This window comes from Pseudophryne corroboree, chromosome 3 (assembly GCF_028390025.1).
Source record: "Pseudophryne corroboree isolate aPseCor3 chromosome 3, aPseCor3.hap2, whole genome shotgun sequence".
In the NCBI taxonomy this organism is placed as follows: domain Eukaryota; kingdom Metazoa; phylum Chordata; class Amphibia; order Anura; family Myobatrachidae; genus Pseudophryne; species Pseudophryne corroboree.
In genome coordinates this window covers 90,362,656-90,380,585 of record NC_086446.1, presented here as the reverse complement: position 1 = coordinate 90,380,585, position 17,930 = coordinate 90,362,656, and the positions used below count along the sequence as shown (strand labels likewise).

The 17,930-nt window shown below is 49.4% G+C and overlaps 1 protein-coding gene across 4 annotated transcripts in view; it reads left to right on the top strand.

Moving 5' to 3' along the window:
• LOC135054829 (zinc finger protein 260-like) overlaps nt 1-17,930 on the top strand; it is an 85,383-nt gene that overhangs the window by 22,428 nt on the left and 45,025 nt on the right. For all 4 annotated transcript variants that reach the window (XM_063958213.1, XM_063958211.1, XM_063958210.1 and 1 more), the window contains exons 3-6: nt 1,056-1,162; nt 1,297-1,363; nt 2,730-2,836; nt 2,966-3,032. In XM_063958213.1, coding sequence (XP_063814283.1) covers nt 1,056-1,162; nt 1,297-1,363; nt 2,730-2,836; nt 2,966-3,032 — 348 coding nt within the window. The remainder of the gene's footprint in view (nt 1-1,055; nt 1,163-1,296; nt 1,364-2,729; nt 2,837-2,965; nt 3,033-17,930) is intronic.

Sequence of the window (17,930 nt, the reverse complement as noted above, 5' to 3'; positions counted from 1 at the left end):
TTCGGATAGGGCAGAACTGAGGACTCGTCCGCATTTTCTCCCTAAGGTGGTATCAGCGTTTCACCTGAACCAACCTATTGTGGTGCCTGCGGCCACTGGCGACTTGGAGGACTCCAAGTTGTTGGACGTTGTCAGAGCCTTAAAAATATACATTTCAAGGACGGCTGAAGTCAGAAAATCTGACTCGCTGTTGATACTATATGCACCCAACAAGTTGGGTGCCCCTGCTTCTAAGCAGACGATTGCTCGTTGGATTTGTAACACAATTCAACTTGCTCATTCTGTGGCAGGCCTGCCACAGCCTAAATCTGTTAAGGCCCATTCCACAAGGAAGGTGGGCTCATCTTGGGCGGCTGCCCGAGGGGTCTCGGCATTACAATTCTGCCGAGCAGCTACGTGGTCGGGGGAAAACACGTTTGTAAAATTCTACAAATTTGATACCCTGGCAAAAGAGGACTTGGAATTCTCTCATTCGGTGCTGCAGAGTCATCCGCACTCTCCCGCCCGTTTGGGAGCTTTGGTATAATCCCCATGGTCCTTTCAGGAACCCCAGCATCCACTTAGGACGATAGAGAAAATAAGAATTTACTTACCGATAATTCTATTTCTCGGAGTCCGTAGTGGATGCTGGGCGCCCATCCCAAGTGCGGATTATCTGCAATACTGTACATAGTTATTGTTAACAAATTCGGGTTATATTGTTAAGGAGCCATCTTTAAGAGGCTCTTTCTGTTATCATACTGTTAACTGGGTTTAGATCACAAGTTGTACGGTGTGATTGGTGTGGCTGGTATGAGTCTTACCCGGGATTCAAATTGCCTCCCTTATTGTGTACGCTCGTCCGGGCACAGTACCTAACTGGAGTCTGGAGGAGGGTCATGGGGGGAGGAGCCAGTGCACACCACCTGATCTGGTAAAAGCTTTACTTTTTTGTGCCCTGTCTCCTGCGGAGCCGCTATTCCCCATGGTCCTTTCAGGAACCCCAGCATCCACTACGGACTCCGAGAAATAGAATTATCGGTAAGTAAATTCTTATTTACCTATGTTCTCTACAGATGAATCTAGCAAGAGATATACACCAGAGAGATGTCCCAGACCACCCAGGCTCTATTACTCCCAGGACTGCACAGAGGATGGTCAGAGTACCCCACAGGAGTATCAGGTAGGACAGATACTGTTGCAACATAGTTAGGAATTTATCATGTGTTATATTGGGCGAAGGGGGCCAAAGGGCCACGGCTATGGTCACACGTTCCTCAGTATATTCTTTTTTTTGTTTTGTTTTCTTATCTGCAGAGTCTACTTAAGATCAGATATGCCCAACGGGAAGTAAAGGTGGAGGATTGCCAGGCATCATCACCGGGTAAAAGATTATTATCCTCCTAATGTACTGAGTAATGTTCTAGAGTGACTTATAAGCATGCTGGAAGTCCCACAGACCGAGCTGTACGACGGGAGGAGCAGAACTCGCATGTGACGCGAACAATCTTGGCAGCAGGTCACCTAATCCTTATTTTTCTGAAACACCATAGAGGACGTAAAGAACTTTTGATTGGGCAACATCAGTAGTACATAACATGAGGACACCTGGTTCAAAATATAAGGCAGACCTTGAGAAATCGAATAAAAATGAATTAATTTTCCAATAATTCAAGATTAGCTTTTATATCACCATTCTGCCCGTCCTACATAGTAACATCGTTTCTGAGGTTGAAAAAAGACGATTTGTCCATCGAGTTCAACCTATTATACCCCGTTCACACTGCACCAAAAATCCGGTATCTACCCGGTATTTTGCCGGGTCACTGCTGAATTACCGGGTCAGGCGCAGTGTGAACGGGTTCCCTGGGTCGATGCGAGTCGGGACCCGTTCACAGCAAAGGGAGAGGCGGTGCTGGAGATGATGTCCAGTGCCGCCTCCGCCCCTGATTCCGCCTCTGGCCCCGCCCCCGGATGGCAACCCGACTCGGCATATAGCCAGGTCAGGATGCCACCCCGTTCACATTGCACAGGTCCAATGCCGGGTCACACCCGGGAAGGACCCGTATCCAGTTCCCAGTTGTGACCCGGCAATGGCAATGGGAACGGGGTATTGGTGGTGGTATTCGGATGATAGACAGTGTCTAATTAGACAGTCAATAGATAGACACCATATGTTAGACAGACATTCGGTCGACATGAAAAAGGTAAACAGTTAAAAAGGTCGACAGGGTCAAAAGGTCGACATGAAAATTAGGTTTGTGCTCCTCAGGAGCAGCCAGTCATTGTGTAGCCGCGGTAGCACACTGATTGGCGGATGGCACTGCTCACTAACTCACCATAGTGCAGGAGGGGGTAGGGTTCTGATAGGGTTTGGGTCAGGTGACCGGTGGTCGGGATCCCGGCTGGCAGGGAAGCGAGCGCATCAAAGCTCCTTGCGGGCTCGCTGAAGGTTCTATTCCCACTCTATGGTTGTCGTGGACACCCACGAGTGGGAATAACCCTGGACCCCCTCCTGGTGGGCGGGATCCCGGTGTCAGTGTGCTGACCGCCGGGATCTCCGACCGCCGGTCACTTGACTACATCCCTTATGATAAATTGCCCCCGTCACCCTCTCTGGATCCGCCACTGGATTATGGGGTGGAGAAGACACATTTAAAGGGACAAAAGGAAAACGTTTTTATTGTGCACGTCTTATATGCGCACCAATTAAACCTAGGCGTTAATTGCTTTACCTATGTTCTCTACAGACGAATCTAGCAGGAGAAATACACCAGAGAGATGTCCCAGACCACCCAGGCTCTATTACTCCCAGGACTGCACAGAGGATGGTCAGAGTACCCCACAGGAGTATCAGGTAGGACAGATACTGTTGCAGCATAGTTAGGGATTTATCATGTGTTATATTGGGCGAAGGTGGACAAAGGGCCACGGCTATGGTAACACGTTCCTCAGTATATTCTTTTTTTTTTTTTCTTATCTGCAGAGGCTACTTAAGATCAGATATGCCCAACGGGAAGTAAAGGTGGAGGATCGCCAGGCATCATCACCGGGTAAGAGATTATTATCCTCCTAAACATAAGGGCCATCCGTAAACCTTCTGGGTCTATTACAATTAAATATAAATTACTGTAGATGTTTGCTTTGTACTAACAAGTCTTATCTCGGAACTGGACATACTGATAGAAACATAAATTTGTCGGAAGATAAGAACCACTTGGCCCGTCTAGTCTGGCCAGATAGATAGATGGATATGAGATAAATATATATATATATATATATATATGAAAGAGACAGACGTATAGATATGTGTTAGCTACATAGAGTTTGATAGCAGATAAGAACAACTTGACTTATCGAGTCTGACCTGATAGGTAGTTTAGATTAAAAAGATATATGACCTATACACAACTGCATAATAATTTATATAATCAACTGTATATACCACATATTAGTAGCAGTTACTCATATAACCCCTGCATATTTCTTTGCACTTTACAATTCAGAACAAAACTGTAATAGAACAATAGGGAAACGTAAGGAGATGGGCGGGGGGGTGTCCATATAAACGATACTTCAGAAATGTACGTAAACCCTTTTTCTCTAACGTCCTAGTGGATGCTGGGGACTCCGTATGGACCATGGGGAATAGACGGGCTCCGCAGGAGACTGGGCACTCTAAGAAAGATTTAGTACTACTGGTGTGCACTGGCTCCTCCCTCTATGCCCCTCCTCCAGTTAGAATCTGTGCCCGGACAGAGCTGGGTGCATTTTAGTGAGCTCTCCTGAGCTTGCTAATAAGAAAGTATTTTAGTTAGGTTTTTTATTTTCAGAGAGCTTCTGCTGGCAACAGACTCTGCTACGTGGGACTGAGGGGAGAGAAGCAAACCTACTAACTGCGGCTAGGTTGCGGTTCTTAGGCTACTGGACACCATTAGCTCCAGAGGGATCGAACACAGGAACCTAACCTTGGTCGTCCGTTCCGCCGTCCCCCTCGCAGAACCAGAAGACCGAAGCCGGCGGGTTGAAGCAAGAAGACGTCAAAATCGGCGGCAGAAAACTCCTGTCTTCATATGAGGTAGCGCACAGCACTCCACACTAACCCACACACTCCGGTCACTGTAGGGTGCAGGGCGCAGGGGGGAAGGGGCGCCCTGGGCAGCAATTGATTACCTCCTGGCAAAAAAGCAGCATATATACAGCTGGGCACTGTATTATGCATGAGCCCCCGCCATTAATTTTACTCAAAATCGCGGGACAGAAGCCCGCCGCTGAGGGGGCAGGGTCTTCTTCCTCAGCACTCACCAGCGCCATTTTCTCTCCACAGCTCCGCTGAGAGGAAGCTCCCCAGGCTCTCCCCTGCAGACTCACTGTAGAAAGAGGGTACAAAGAGAGGGGGGGGGGGCACATAAATTTAGCGCTTTAATCCTATATACAGCAGCTACTGGGTAAACACTAAGTTACTGTGTGATTCCTGGGTCATATAGCGCTGGGGTGTGTGCTGGCATACTCTCTCTCTGTCTCTCCAAAAGGCCTTGTGGGGGTCCTGTCCTCCTATAGAGCATCCCCTGTGTGTATGGTGTGTCGGTACGCGTGTGTCGACATGTTTGACGAGGAGGGCTATGTGGAGGCAGAGCAGGTGCAGATGAATGACGTGTCTCCGCCGACGGCGCCGACACCTGATTGGGTGGATATGTGGAAGGTGTTAAATGATAATGTAAACTCCTTGCATAAAAGGTTGGATAAAGCTGATGCCTTGGGACAGTCGGGGTCTCAGCCCATGCCTGATCCTACAGCGCAGAGGCCGTCAGGGTCTCAGAAGCGCCCACTATCCAAAATTGTTGACACAGATATCGACACGGATTCTGACTCCAGTGTCGATGACGATGATGCAAAATTGCAGCCTAAAATGGCTAAAGCCATCCGATACATGATTATAGCAATGAAGGATGTATTGCACATATCAGAGGTAAACCCTGTCCCTGACAAGAGGGTTTATATGTATGGGGAGAAAAAGCAAGAGGTGACTTTTCCCCCTTCACATGAGTTAAATGAGTTATGTGAAAAAGCGTGGGATTCCCCCAATAGGAAAGTGCTGATTTCCAAAAGGTTACTTATGGCGTACCCTTTCCCGCCAACGGACAGGGTGCGCTGGGAATCCTCCCCTAGGGTAGATAAAGCTCTGACACGCTTATCTAAGAAGGTGGCCCTGCCGTCACAGGATACGGCCTCCCTAAAGGATCCTGCCGATAGGAAGCAGGAAAGTATCCTGAAGTCTGTTTATACACATTCAGGTACTCTACTGAGGCCGGCAATTGCGTCGGCCTGGATGTGTAGTGCTGTAGCAGCATAGACAGATAATCTGTCTGAGGAACTGGATACCTTTAGACAAGGATACCATTTTACTGACCCTGGGGCATATAAAAGACGCTGTCCTATATATGAGGGATGCCCAGAGGGACATTTGCCTACTGGGCTTTAGAATAAATGCAATGTCAATTTCTGCCAGAAGGGTCCTGTGGACTCGGCAATGGACAGGTGATGCCGACTCCAAAAAGCACATGGAGGTTTTACCTTACAAGGGTGAGGAATTGTTTGGGGACGGTCTCTTGGACCTAGTTTCCACAGCTACGGTTGGGAAGTCAAATTTTTTGCCATATATTCCCTCACAGCCTAAGAAAGCACCGTATTACCAAATGCAGTCCTTTCGTTCACAAAGAAGCAAGAAAGTCAGAGGTGCATCCTTTCTTGCCAGAGGCAGGGGTAGAGGAAAGAAGCTGCACCATACAGCTAGTTCCCAGGAACAGAAGTCCTCCCCGGCTTCCACTAAATCCACCGCATGACGCTGGGGCTCCACAGGTGGAGTCAGGAGCGGTGGGGGCGCGTCTCCGAAATTTCAGCCACCAGTGGGTTTGCTCACAGGTGGATCCCTGGGCTATACAGATTGTGTCTCAGGGATACAAGCTGGAATTCGAAGTGATGCCCTCTCACCGTTACCTCAAATCGGCCCTGCCAGCTTCCCCCATGGAAAGGGAAGTAGTGTTAGCGGCAATTCACAAGTTATATCTCCAGCAGGTGGTGGTCAAGGTTCCCCTCCTTCAACAGGGAAGGGGATACTATTCCACAATGTTTGTGGTACCGAAACCGGACTGTTCGGTCAGACCCATATTGAATTTAAAGTCCCTGAACACTTATCTGAAAAGATTCAGGTTCAAAATGGAATCGCTCAGAGCGGTCATTGCAAGCCTGGAAGAGGGGGATTTTATGGTGTCTCTGGACATCAAGGATGCTTACTTGCATGTCCCCATTTATCCACCTCATCAGGAGTACCTCAGATTTGTGGTACAGGACTGTCATTACCAATTCCAGACGTTGCCGTTTGGGCTCTCCACGGCACCGAGAATATTTACCAAGGTAATGGCAGAAATGATGGTGATCCTGAGAAAGCAAGGAGTCACAGTTATCCCATACTTGGACGATCTCCTCATAAAGGCGAGGTCCAGAGAGCAGTTGCTGATCAGCGTAGCACACGCTCAGGAAGTGTTGCAGCAGCATGGCTGGATTCTGAATATCCCAAAGTCGCAGCTGATTCCTACGACGCGTCTGCCCTTTCTGGGCATGATTCTGGACACAGACCAGAAGAAGGTGTTTCTCCCGGCGGAGAAGGCTCAGGAGCTCGTGACTCTAGTCAGAGACCTCTTAAAACCGAAACAAGTGTCGGTGCATCACTGCACGCGAGTCCTGGGAAAGATGGTGGCATCGTACGAAGCCATTCCCTTTGGCAGGTTCCATGCGAGGATCTGTCAGTGGGATCTATTGGACAAGTGGTCCGGATCGCATCTTCAGATGCATCGGCTGATCACCCTGTCCCCGAGGGCCAGGGTGTCTCTTCTGTGGTGGCTGCAGAGTGCTCACCTTCTCGAGGGCCGCAGGTTCGGCATACAGGACTGGGTCCTGGTGACCACGGATGCGAGCCTCCGAGGATGGGGGGCAGTCACTCAGGGAAGAAACTTGCAAGGGTTGTGGTCAAGTCAGGAGGCTTGTCTGCACATAAATATCCTGGAACTAAGGACCATATACAACGCCCTGAGTCAAGCGGAGCCTCTGCTTCGAAACCAACCGGTGCTGATTCAGTCAGACAACATCACCGCAGTGGCTCATGTAAACCGCCAGGGCGGCACATGAAGTAGAGTGGCGATGGCGGAAGCCACCAGGATTCTTAGAATCACGTGCAAGCACTGTCAGCAGTGTTCATTCCGGGAGTGGACAACTGGGAAGCAGACTTCCTCAGCAGGCACGACCTCCACCCGGGAGAGTGGGGACTTCATCACGAAGTCTTCACTCAGATTACAAATCGATGGGAACTGCCACAGGTGGACATGATGGCATCCCGTCTCAACAGTCATGGCGGAAATTATGGTTCTCCTTCGCAAACAAGGGGTTACAATTATCCCGTACTTGGACGATCTCCTGATAAAGTCGAGGTCCAAGGAACGGTTGCTGAGAAGTGTAGATTTGTCACTGTCGGTTCTACGACAGCACGGTTGGGTACTCAATTTGCCAAAATCTCAGTTGATTCTGACCACTCGGCTGCCTTTTCTGGGCATAATTCTGGACACGGATTTACAGAAAGTATTTCTTCCAGAAGAAAAGGCTCTGGAACTGCAGGCGATGGTCAGGGAACTTCTGAGGCCGACGAGTGTGTTAATCCATCACTGTACTCGAGTTCTGGGGAAGATGATTGCGGCGTACGAAGCCATTCCATTTGGCAGATTTCATGCCCGGGTGTTTCAGTGGGACTTGCTGAGCAAATGGTCTGGGTCTCACCTGCACATGCACCGGAAGATAAGTCTATCTCCCAGAGCCAGAATTTCTCTGCTGTCGTGGCTACAAGATCATCACCTCCTAGGGGGACGCCGGTTTGGTATCCAGGATTGGGTGCTTCTAACAACAGATGCAAGTCTCCGGGGCTGGGGCGCAGTCACCCAAGGAAGAAACTTCCAGGGGAAATGGTCGCTCCAGGAAGCCTGTCTCCACATAAATGTTCTCGAGTTAAGAGCCATTTACAACGGCCTGCTGCAAGCAAGAAGCCTTCTTCAGGGTCGACCTGTCCTGGTACAGTCAGACAACATCACAGCGGTGGCGCATATAAACCGTCAAGGCGGAACAAGGAGCAGAGCGGCAATGGCGGAGGCCACAAGAATCCTTCGCTGGGCGGAACAACACGTGAGCGCCCTGTCAGCAGTCTTCTTACCGGGAGTGGACAACTGGGAAGCAGATTTCCTCAGCAGACACGATCTCCATCCGGGAGAGTGGGCTCTTCACCAAGAGGTATTTGCAGAGGTGACAAAACGTTGAGGAATTCCGTTGATCGACATGATGGCGTCTCATCTCAACAAGAAGCTCCCGAGGTATTGTTCCAGGTCAAGGGACCCCCAAGCCAGTGCAGTGGACGCCCTGGTGTCTCCGTGGGTTTTCCAGTCGGTGTATGTGTTCCCTCCACTTCCTCTCATTCCAAAGGTACTGGGGATCATTCGACGAGCAACGGTTCAGGCGATTCTCGTCGTTCCAGATTGGCCAAGAAGGGCCTGGTACCCGGATCTTCAGGAATTACTGGTGGAAGATCCTTGGCCGTTTCCTCTAAGAGAGGACCTGTTGTTGCAGGGTCCATGCGTGTTTCCAGACTTACCGCGCCTGCGTTTGACGGCATGGAGGTTGAGCGCCAGATCTTAGCTCGTAAGGGTATTCCCAGGGAGGTCATTCCAACTCTCATTAAGGCTAGGAAGGAGGTTACGGCGAAGCATTATCACCATATTTGGAGAAAGTATGTTTCCTGGTGTGAGTCTAAAATGGCTCCTGCGGAAGATTTTCACTTGGGTCGCTTTCTCCACTTTTTACAGGCGGGAGTAGATGCAGGCCTGAAATTGGGTTCCATCAAAGTGCATATTTCGGCTTTGTCTATTTTCTTTCAAAAAGAATTAGCTGTCAACCCAGAGGTTCAGAGTTTTGTGCAAGGAGTAATGCATATCAACCCTCCGTTTGTGCCTCTTGTAGCTCCATGGGACCTTGATGTAGTCTTACGGTTTCTCATGTCTTCCTGGTTTGAACCTTTGCATAAGGTTGAGTTTAAATTTCTCACTTGGAAGGTAGTTATGCTATTGGCACTGGCGTCTGCCAGGCGGGTGTCAGAGTTGGCGGCCTTGTCTCATAAGAGCCCGTACTTGATTTTTCATTCGGATAGGGCGGAATTGAGGACTCGTCAACAATTTCTGCCGAAGGTGGTTTCTTCATTTCACATTAACCAACCTATTGTGGTCCCAGTGGCTACGGAAGCTGTGGCGATTCCGAAATCTCTGGATGTTGTAAGAGCGTTGAAGATCTACGTCACTAGGACAGCTGTTGCTAGGAAAACTGAGGCACTGTTTGTCTTGTATGCTTCCAACAAAATTGGTCATCCTGCTTCAAAACAGTCTATTGCACACTGGATTTGTAGTACGATTCAGCAGGCTCATTCTTTGGCCGGACTACCGGTGCCAAAGTCAGTAAAAACCCATTCTACCAGGAAAGTGGGCTCATCTTGGGCGGCTGCCCGAGGCGTCTCGGCGTTACAGCTTTGCCGAGCAGCTACTTGGTCGGGTTCAAACACTTTTGCTAAGTTCTATAAGTTTGATACCCTGGCCGATGAGCACCTTGCGATTGCTCAGTCGGTGCTGCAGAGTCGTCCGCACTCTCCCGCCCGTTCTGGAGCTTTGGTATAATCCCCATGGTCCTTTTGGAGTCCCCAGCATCCTCTAGGACGTAAGAGAAAATAGGATTTTGGTACTTACCGGTAAATCCTTTTCTCCTAGTCCGTAGAGGATGCTGGGCGCCCGTCCCAGTGCGGACTATTACTTGCAGTGTTTTCTGGCTGGTTAAATTAATTTATACACGGGTTGTGTATTTCTTGTTTCAGCTTGTTGCTGGTGTTAATTCATACTGTTATCTGGTTTAAAGTTACTCCGGTTGTACGGTATGTTTGTGGTGTGGGCTGGTATGTTTGTAGCCCTTAGTTTAAACAAAAATCTTTTCCTCTAAATGTCCGTCTCTCCTGGGCACAGTTCCTATAACTGAGGTCTGGAGGAGGGGCATAGAGGGAGGAGCCAGTTCACACCCAGATTAAGTCTTTTAAGTGTGCCCAAGCTCCTGCGGATCCCGTCTATACCCCATGGTCCTTTTGGAGTCCCCAGCATCCTCTACGGACTAGGAGAAAAGGATTTACCGGTAAGTACCAAAATCCTATTTTTTGCGGCACTGCCTATAGTTTGAAATCTGAGAGGTGGAGCACCAATTCGCTTTCTGCCAAAGGGCACCAAAATGTCTAGTTACAGCTCTGGTGCAGGCAGCACTGTCACTCCATTCCCCCACCTTGCACCACTTCATTGGTGGGGTTGACTGCTGATAGACATGATGGCTTCTCGGCTCAACAAGAAGCTGTGTCGCTACTGTTTCAGGACGAGGGATCCGCAGGCTACAGCGGTGGACACTCTGACGGCACCGTGGACTCACCAGTTCATATATCTCTTCCTTCCAATTCCACTCATTCACAGAGTTCTAAAAAGACTCATAAAGGAATGTGTTGAAGCAATTCTGATTGGCCTCGTTGAGCCTGGTATGAGGACCTCCTAACCATTTCCCTCGACGAGGCCTGGCCTCTGCCACTTCGAAAAGATCTTTTCCAGCAAGGGCCGTTCATCTATCCAGACTTTCTGCGGCTACGTTTAATGGCATGGAAGTTGAGAGGGAGATTCTAGCCAGAAAAGTACTTCCCTACAGGGTAGTCTTGACTATGGTCCAGGCCCGAAAGGTGGTCACGTTGAAACATTACCACCGAATCTGGAAGAAATATTTTTTCTTGGTGTGAGGGTAGAAAATATTCTACTGTGTAATTTCAACTTGGCCGTTTCCTGCTCTTCTTACAGACAGGCAAGGATATGGGCTTATGGTTAGGCTCCATCACAGTTTAGATATCAGCCTTGTCCATATTCTTCCATAGACAGTTGGCTGTGATTCCGGAGGTACAGACATTCTTAAAAGGTGTCATTTGCGTTCGGCCACCCTTTGTCCCTCACACGGCTCCATGGGATCTCAATGTGGTCCTGACCTTTCTCCAATCGGATTGGTTTGAACATTTACATAGGGTGGACTTGAAATTCTTAACGTGGTAGACTGTCTTGTTGCTGGCATTGGCCTCTGTGAGGCGTGTGTCGGAATTGGGGGCCCTATCCTGTAAGAGCCCTTATCTGATATTTCACAAGAATAGGGCGGAGCTCAGAACTCGACCACAGTTTTTGCAGAAAGTGGTGTCTGCTTTTCACATAAATCAGCCGATTGTGGTTCCGGTGGTGTCTGACACATCGGTTACTCCAAAGTCCCTGGACGTGGTTCGGGCTTTGAAGATTTACGTCGACGACTGCTTGTCACAGACTGACTCGCTTTTTGTCCTCTACGACGCTACTAAGATTGGATGTCCTGCTTCAAAACAGTCCATTGCTTGTTGGATCCGTCTGACTATCCAACAGGATTACTCTTCGGCAGCATTGCCACCGCCGACTTCTATTCAGGCCCACGCCACAGGGTCGGTGGGTTCTTCCTGGGCGGCTGCCAGTGGTGTAGCGGCTTTGCGGTTATGCCGAGCTGCTACTTGGTCTGGTTTGAACACGTTTGTGAAGTTCTAGAAGTTCGATGCCTTGGCCTCTGAGGACCTTCAGTTTGGTCAATCAGTTCTGCAGGAACCTCAGCACTCTCCCATCCGGTTTGGGAGCTGTGGTATATCCCCCATGGTACTAAATGGACCCCAGTATCCTCTAGAACGTAAGGGAAAATAGGATTTTAATTACCTACCGGTAAATCCTTTTCTTGTAGTTCGTAGAGGATGCTGGGCGCCCACCCAGTGCTTCGTGGTTTCATGCACTGTTACTTGTTGTTGGTTCAGTTGTTGCTGTTCCTCATCAAGTTTGGTTAGCATGGCTTTCCTCTTTTTTTTTTTTTAATAAAGTAATTTTTATTCAATAATATGGAGATTAAGTTACAGACATTGCATATCAACGGCATATCACATATATCAAATTAATCACATCCTTGTTTACATACAGTTTATCGGCACGTTTGAGCCTGCAACATCCGCAACCAATATATAAATCACCATGACATTTTTGGATTTTTCGCCCTTAAACTAACCCAAAAAAGGGTACATAAAAAGAAAAAGAAAGAAGTTAGAAACATAGAAAGAAACATAGTAAGAAATAGTCATCTAAACCAGGACCTTATCAGTCGTATATGTAATTAGGCGAGCCCGCAGAGCTCAGCTGCCAACCATCTAAACATACATCATTATACAGTAGATCAGTGGCACAATAGCTCCTCGGTATCCACTATGATTGAGGGACCAGGTGGGAGTGGGGAGATTCCAGCCAACGAGACCAGACTCTTTCAAATTTGGCTGATGCGTTTTGTTTCATATAAATATATCTTTCCTTGAATATTGTATCATTAACTAAGGTCCTGAGCGCAGAAACTAAAGGGCCGCTAGGGGCCATCCAGAGCCTCGCAATGCAAACCTTAGCCAAGGCACATACATTGTGAGCATATAGATCCACCGGGCCAGTCTCAGAAGTAGAGCCTCCTATCCCCAAAATACAGAATTGTGGGGTAAGCAGTCCGCCAGTCACTCCCGTACTCTCCAGCATTGACCTAACCCCCGACCAGAACACCCGTAGTCTTGGGCAATCCCACACCATATGCCAAAATGTTCCCATATCCGCCTTGCACTTAGGGCAGAGGCCAGATCTGCCAGTCCCAAAAGAGGCCAGTCTAGCTGGAGTCATATATGTTCTATGTAGAATGAAGAATTGGATTTGTTGGTATCTGAGGGACTTGGTGACTGTAGCAGGGTATTCCAGAGCAAGGGCCCAGTCCTCCTCACCCATGAGACCTACATCCTCCTCCCATTTTCCACGGAGACGTGTCAAAGGGTCCGTATGGAGTTTGGTGAGAAGATATCCATACGCAAGGGAAACCATCTTAGTTCGACCCAATGTAGTTACAAAAGTCTTGATGGGAAATGGGAGGATTCGTGGGGGGGACTCTGCAAACTGGGACTGGAGGGCATGTCGAAGTTGAAGGTATCTGAAAAAATAGGAGTTAGGTAAACCAAACTCATCTTTCAGTTGCTGAAAGGATTTGAATAAATTATTTAGATAGAGTTGGGAAATAGAGACCACAGATCTAGGGGCCCACACCTCCCGTCCCTCAAGCGCAGGCAACTCAGGAAGCCAGTCAGAGTACCAAAGGGGGGTGTCTGGGTCCAGGTCGTCGTACCCTAAGAGGTCTCTCAGGGCCCGCCATATCTTTAAGGCCTGAAAGATAATAGGGGGAAGAAACCGGGCCACGCTCCCACTCAGCAGCACCTGCATAGGAGAGAGGTGAGGAAAATAGCAGCGAATAAACTCACACTGCAAGGAATCATCACCAGAATCCTGCACCCATACACTAATATGAGTCAGCTGAGCAGCGTAGTAATACATCTGGAAATTAGGCAAAGCTAGGCCGCCATCAGAGCGCAGCCTTGTGAGGGTATTTAATTGTATCCTAGGTCGTTTGTTAGCCCAAACGAGTGAGGACAGAACACTATTTAGTTTCCTATAGAATGTTGGATAGGGTTCACTACGGCTGGCCGGCGGTCGGGCTCCCGGCGACCAGCATCCCGGCGCCGGGAGCCCGACCGCCGGCTTACCGACAGCTTGGCGAGCGCAAATGAGCCCCTTGCGGGCTCGCTGCGCTCGCCACGCTACGGGCACGGTGGCGCGCTACGCGCGCCACACTATTTTATTCTCCCTCTATGGGGGTCGTGGACCCCCACGAGGGAAAATAATTGTCGGTATTCCGGCTGTCGGGCTCCCGGCGCCGGTATACTGAGCGCCGGGAGCCCGACCGCCGGCAAACAGAAGACCACCCGTTGGATAGATAAATACAGGGGACTGAAGAATAATGTATAAAAGTTTGGGCAGTATGATCATTTTAATGAGATTAACCCTGCCAGACACCGTCAGTGGAAGCCTACACCAGGTTTTGGATTTGCACATGATCTGCTGCATGGTCGGGCCCAGATTCAGAGGGATGAAATCAGAAGGGTCATTAGTTATTTGAATTCCGAGGTATTTAAATTGTATTGTCCAACATAATGGTAGGGAAATTTTTGGAACAGTAGGAGGGGGGCCTATGACTGGCATAATATATGATTTAGACCAGTTGATCTGAAGACCCGAGTGAGCACCAAAGTCCTCAATCACACGCAGCAGAACGGGCATTGACCTGGCGTAGTCTTGCAAAAATAATAACATGTCGTCGGCATAAAGTGCTATCCTATCCTCGCGTGAGCCCGTGCAAATTCCCACAATATCTGGGTGCGATCGTACCAAACAGGCCAAGGGCTCGATGGCCAAAGCAAACAGTGCGGGGGATAGGGGGCAGCCCTGTCTGGTACCCCGGGACAATTGAAAGGAGGGGGATACATAGCCATTTACCAAGATCCTGGCACTCAGATGCTGGTACAGTAATTTAGTCCATCTGATAAAGTTGGGCCCAAAGCCCATACAAGACATCACCTCCCATAAATAAGCCCATTCAATACTGTCAAAGGCCTTGGCCGCGTCCAGCGAGACCACAGCCGAGTCAGAAGGGAAGTCATGTGGGAGTTGTAAAATGGTATACAGTCTACGTAGGTTAATAGACGTGGACTTCCCAGGCATGAAGCCAGTCTGGTCTGGATGAACGAGGGAGGTGATCACTGTGTTAAGTCGCACTGCCAATATCTTTGCCAGGATCTTAGCGTCGGTGGGGATTAGGGATATCGGTCTATAGGAGTCCTGAGACCTAGGGTCCTTACCGGGCTTTGGGATCACTATTATAATTGCCTCTGACATAGAGGGGGGAAGTTCATTACTGGTAAATATATCTAGGTATAAGGCATGGAGCCTGGGCCCGAAAAAATCAACATGAGTTTTGTATACCTCTGAGGGAATTCCGTCACACCCCGGGGCCTTGCCATTGGGGGACACACCAATAGCCGCAGTCACCTCCGCGAGTGTCAAGGGCGCTTCCAGTACCTCACGGGCCTCAGAGGGGAGCGCGGGTAGCGGAATACCCGCCAAATAGTAGGAGAGATCCATAGTGGAGCATGTCGACTGTGAGCTATAAACCTTGGTGTAATAGGATCGGAATAACTGCGCAATGTCCGGCGTGGTGTCGACAAAGGACCCATCCCCATCGGACATTTGTGTAATTACAGTCCCAGGACGATCCTGATGTATCAGCCGGGCCAGGAGGCCACCCGTCCTATCAGCCTGCATATAAATATTAGTGGCCCTAAAGAGGAGGGACCGTGAGTTTTTATCGGACAGGTGGGCAAGCCAGGCCGATTGGGCCACCAGCCAACGTGCTTTCGTCGTGGGGGTACCATCTAGCAAGTATTGGGACTCTAAATCTCTGGCGTCACTCTCCAGGGCCTTCTCCCTTTCTCTAGAGGACACTTTATGAGCTGCTATGCGTCCTATATAGGAGCCCCTCAGAAAAGCCTTGAATGAATCCCATACCATAGTTCCCGGGGCAGATCCTGTGTTGTCGCTAAAGTAACCCTCCCACTGAGTCTCCAGATCACCGCAGTCACCTAGCTGAGTCAGCCAAGAAGGGTGCAACTTCCAATAAGAGTGTCCCCTCTGACCCTTCACAGCGAGAGTCATCAGCAAAGGGGAGTGGTCAGAGATCCCTCGGGCCTCATAGCGGACGTCAGTGACTGCAGGGATAAGGGCGGGGGACACCAGTACCAGGTCTATTCTAGAAAAGGAGCCATATGTGCTGGAGAAACAGGAGAACTGACGGACTGCAGGGTGGCGAAGCCTCCACACATCTACCCATTGTAAATTATTCAAGAAATCAGCAAATTTGGTAGAACCACTACCCACCATCGCATCATTCGGAGACCGCCATCGGTCCAAAGAGACATCTAATATATTGTTAAAGTCGCCCAGACATATCACCGGAGTGGTAGGGGAGGAAGCTATAAAAGATGCAGCTTGCTGCAATACAGCGTATGAAAAAGGAGGGGGGACATACACTGCTAAAATGTAATAGGGCTGGGAACTCAGTTTGCATTCCAGAAATACAAATCTGCCATACGTGTCAGTTTTGACCGATATTAACTCAAATTGCACCGTTTTTTTAATCAGAACAGACACACCCCTGGAGAAGGAGGAATGAGAGGCATGGTAAGCCCATCCCACCCAGGCCCGTCTTAGAGATAACAACCGATTTCCCTGCAAGTGGGTCTCGCTAAGGCATGCAATATCCGGGTCATATTTCCTAATCATATTTAGAACCAAAGAACATTTGATTTTGTTATTTAGACCCCGGACATTCCATGCCAGAAATTTCAAGTTACTCATGACCCCAGGTATACTCGATGTGCCACACGGATAGACATCTCACAATATATATCCAAAAATCAGCACCACTAGCCATAGCAACATATATCTCATAAGAGCTCTGCGTTATAAGCCATAATATCTGGTATATCAAACATCCTAGTTTCAGAAAAAACAGATATGAAAAATAATAAACTAAAGAAAGAAAACCAAAAACAACAAGAAGAGCCGCAACTAGCAGCTTCCCAACCATCCCTCCCCTCCCCGTACACCACCCCGAACTCTGGCATACTTATATCCCAAAACGCCAAACCCAACTACCAAATGCTAAGAAGGCCCAGATTCTCAACTTAACCTAAACCCTCTTAACCAGTAGCACTTGAACGTGAAAAGTCTTGAGCCACCAATGCAAAAGGTGGGGGGCTTCCCGAATTGTGGTCGTCTCCTCCGGTGGTCAAGATCCCAGCATCTTCAGCGCAGGGAATCAGTCCGGAGCTAGCTGACGGGCACCCGGCGCATATCCGTCCAGCCACTGGGCCGCCTCTCTAGGAGAATTAAAGAACTTGGTCTCCCCATCCGCCACCACTCGGAGCCGAGAGGGAAACAGCATGGAATATGAGAGGTTGAGGTCCCGCAGACGTCGTTTGATAGGCATAAACTGGGCCCTGTCCTTCTGAACGTCCGCGGCAAAGTCCGGGAAGGCCGACACTCTGACTCCGTTGCGGACCAATGGGCCCTTCGTACGGCCAAGGCGGAGGGCCGAGTCACGATCCTTATAGTGCAGGAATTTGGCGATGAAGGTGCGAGGAGGGGCACCAGGAGGTAGCGGCCGAGATGGTATCCTATGCGCTCGCTCCACTGTGAATTGTGCCGTAAAGGACTCAGCACCATAGATCTCTTTGAGCCAGGATTCGAGGAAGTCCTCCGGCTGCGAGCCCTCCTCTCTCTCAGGCAGACCCACAAATCGGACATTGTTTCTGCGCAGTCGACCCTCCATGTCTAGGAGCTTGGTTTGGAGAGATGAGACCTGCTGGGTCACTGCGGACACGGATTGCTTAAGGGGGCCACACATATCCTCCAAGTTGGAGACACGCGTCTCCGCCTCACCCACTCTCTCACGTATACGCTGAACATCTTGTCGAAGTAAGGAGAGGTCGCACTGCACCTTTTCCATCTTATCGGAGAGACGCTGCTCACTACCGGCTATAGCCTCCAACACCTGCTGAATAGACTGCGCCTCCGCTGCCGTTGGGGAGTTGGCGGTAGACGCAGGAGGGGAGCTTGAGTGTGTTGGAGAGGCACCCTGAGGTGGAGCCGATGACCCCCTGGGGTTGGGTTGCCTAGCAAATCTTTCTAGTTTGGCCGCGGCCGCACTCTGGCCGCCCTTAACCATATTGACAGATGTCGGTCACCCACTCCTCCGGGTAGAGTTGTAGTATAAAGTATAATTAGAAGACAGCAGGCTATATGCTTTTAAAGCCGGGAAGCAGCCGT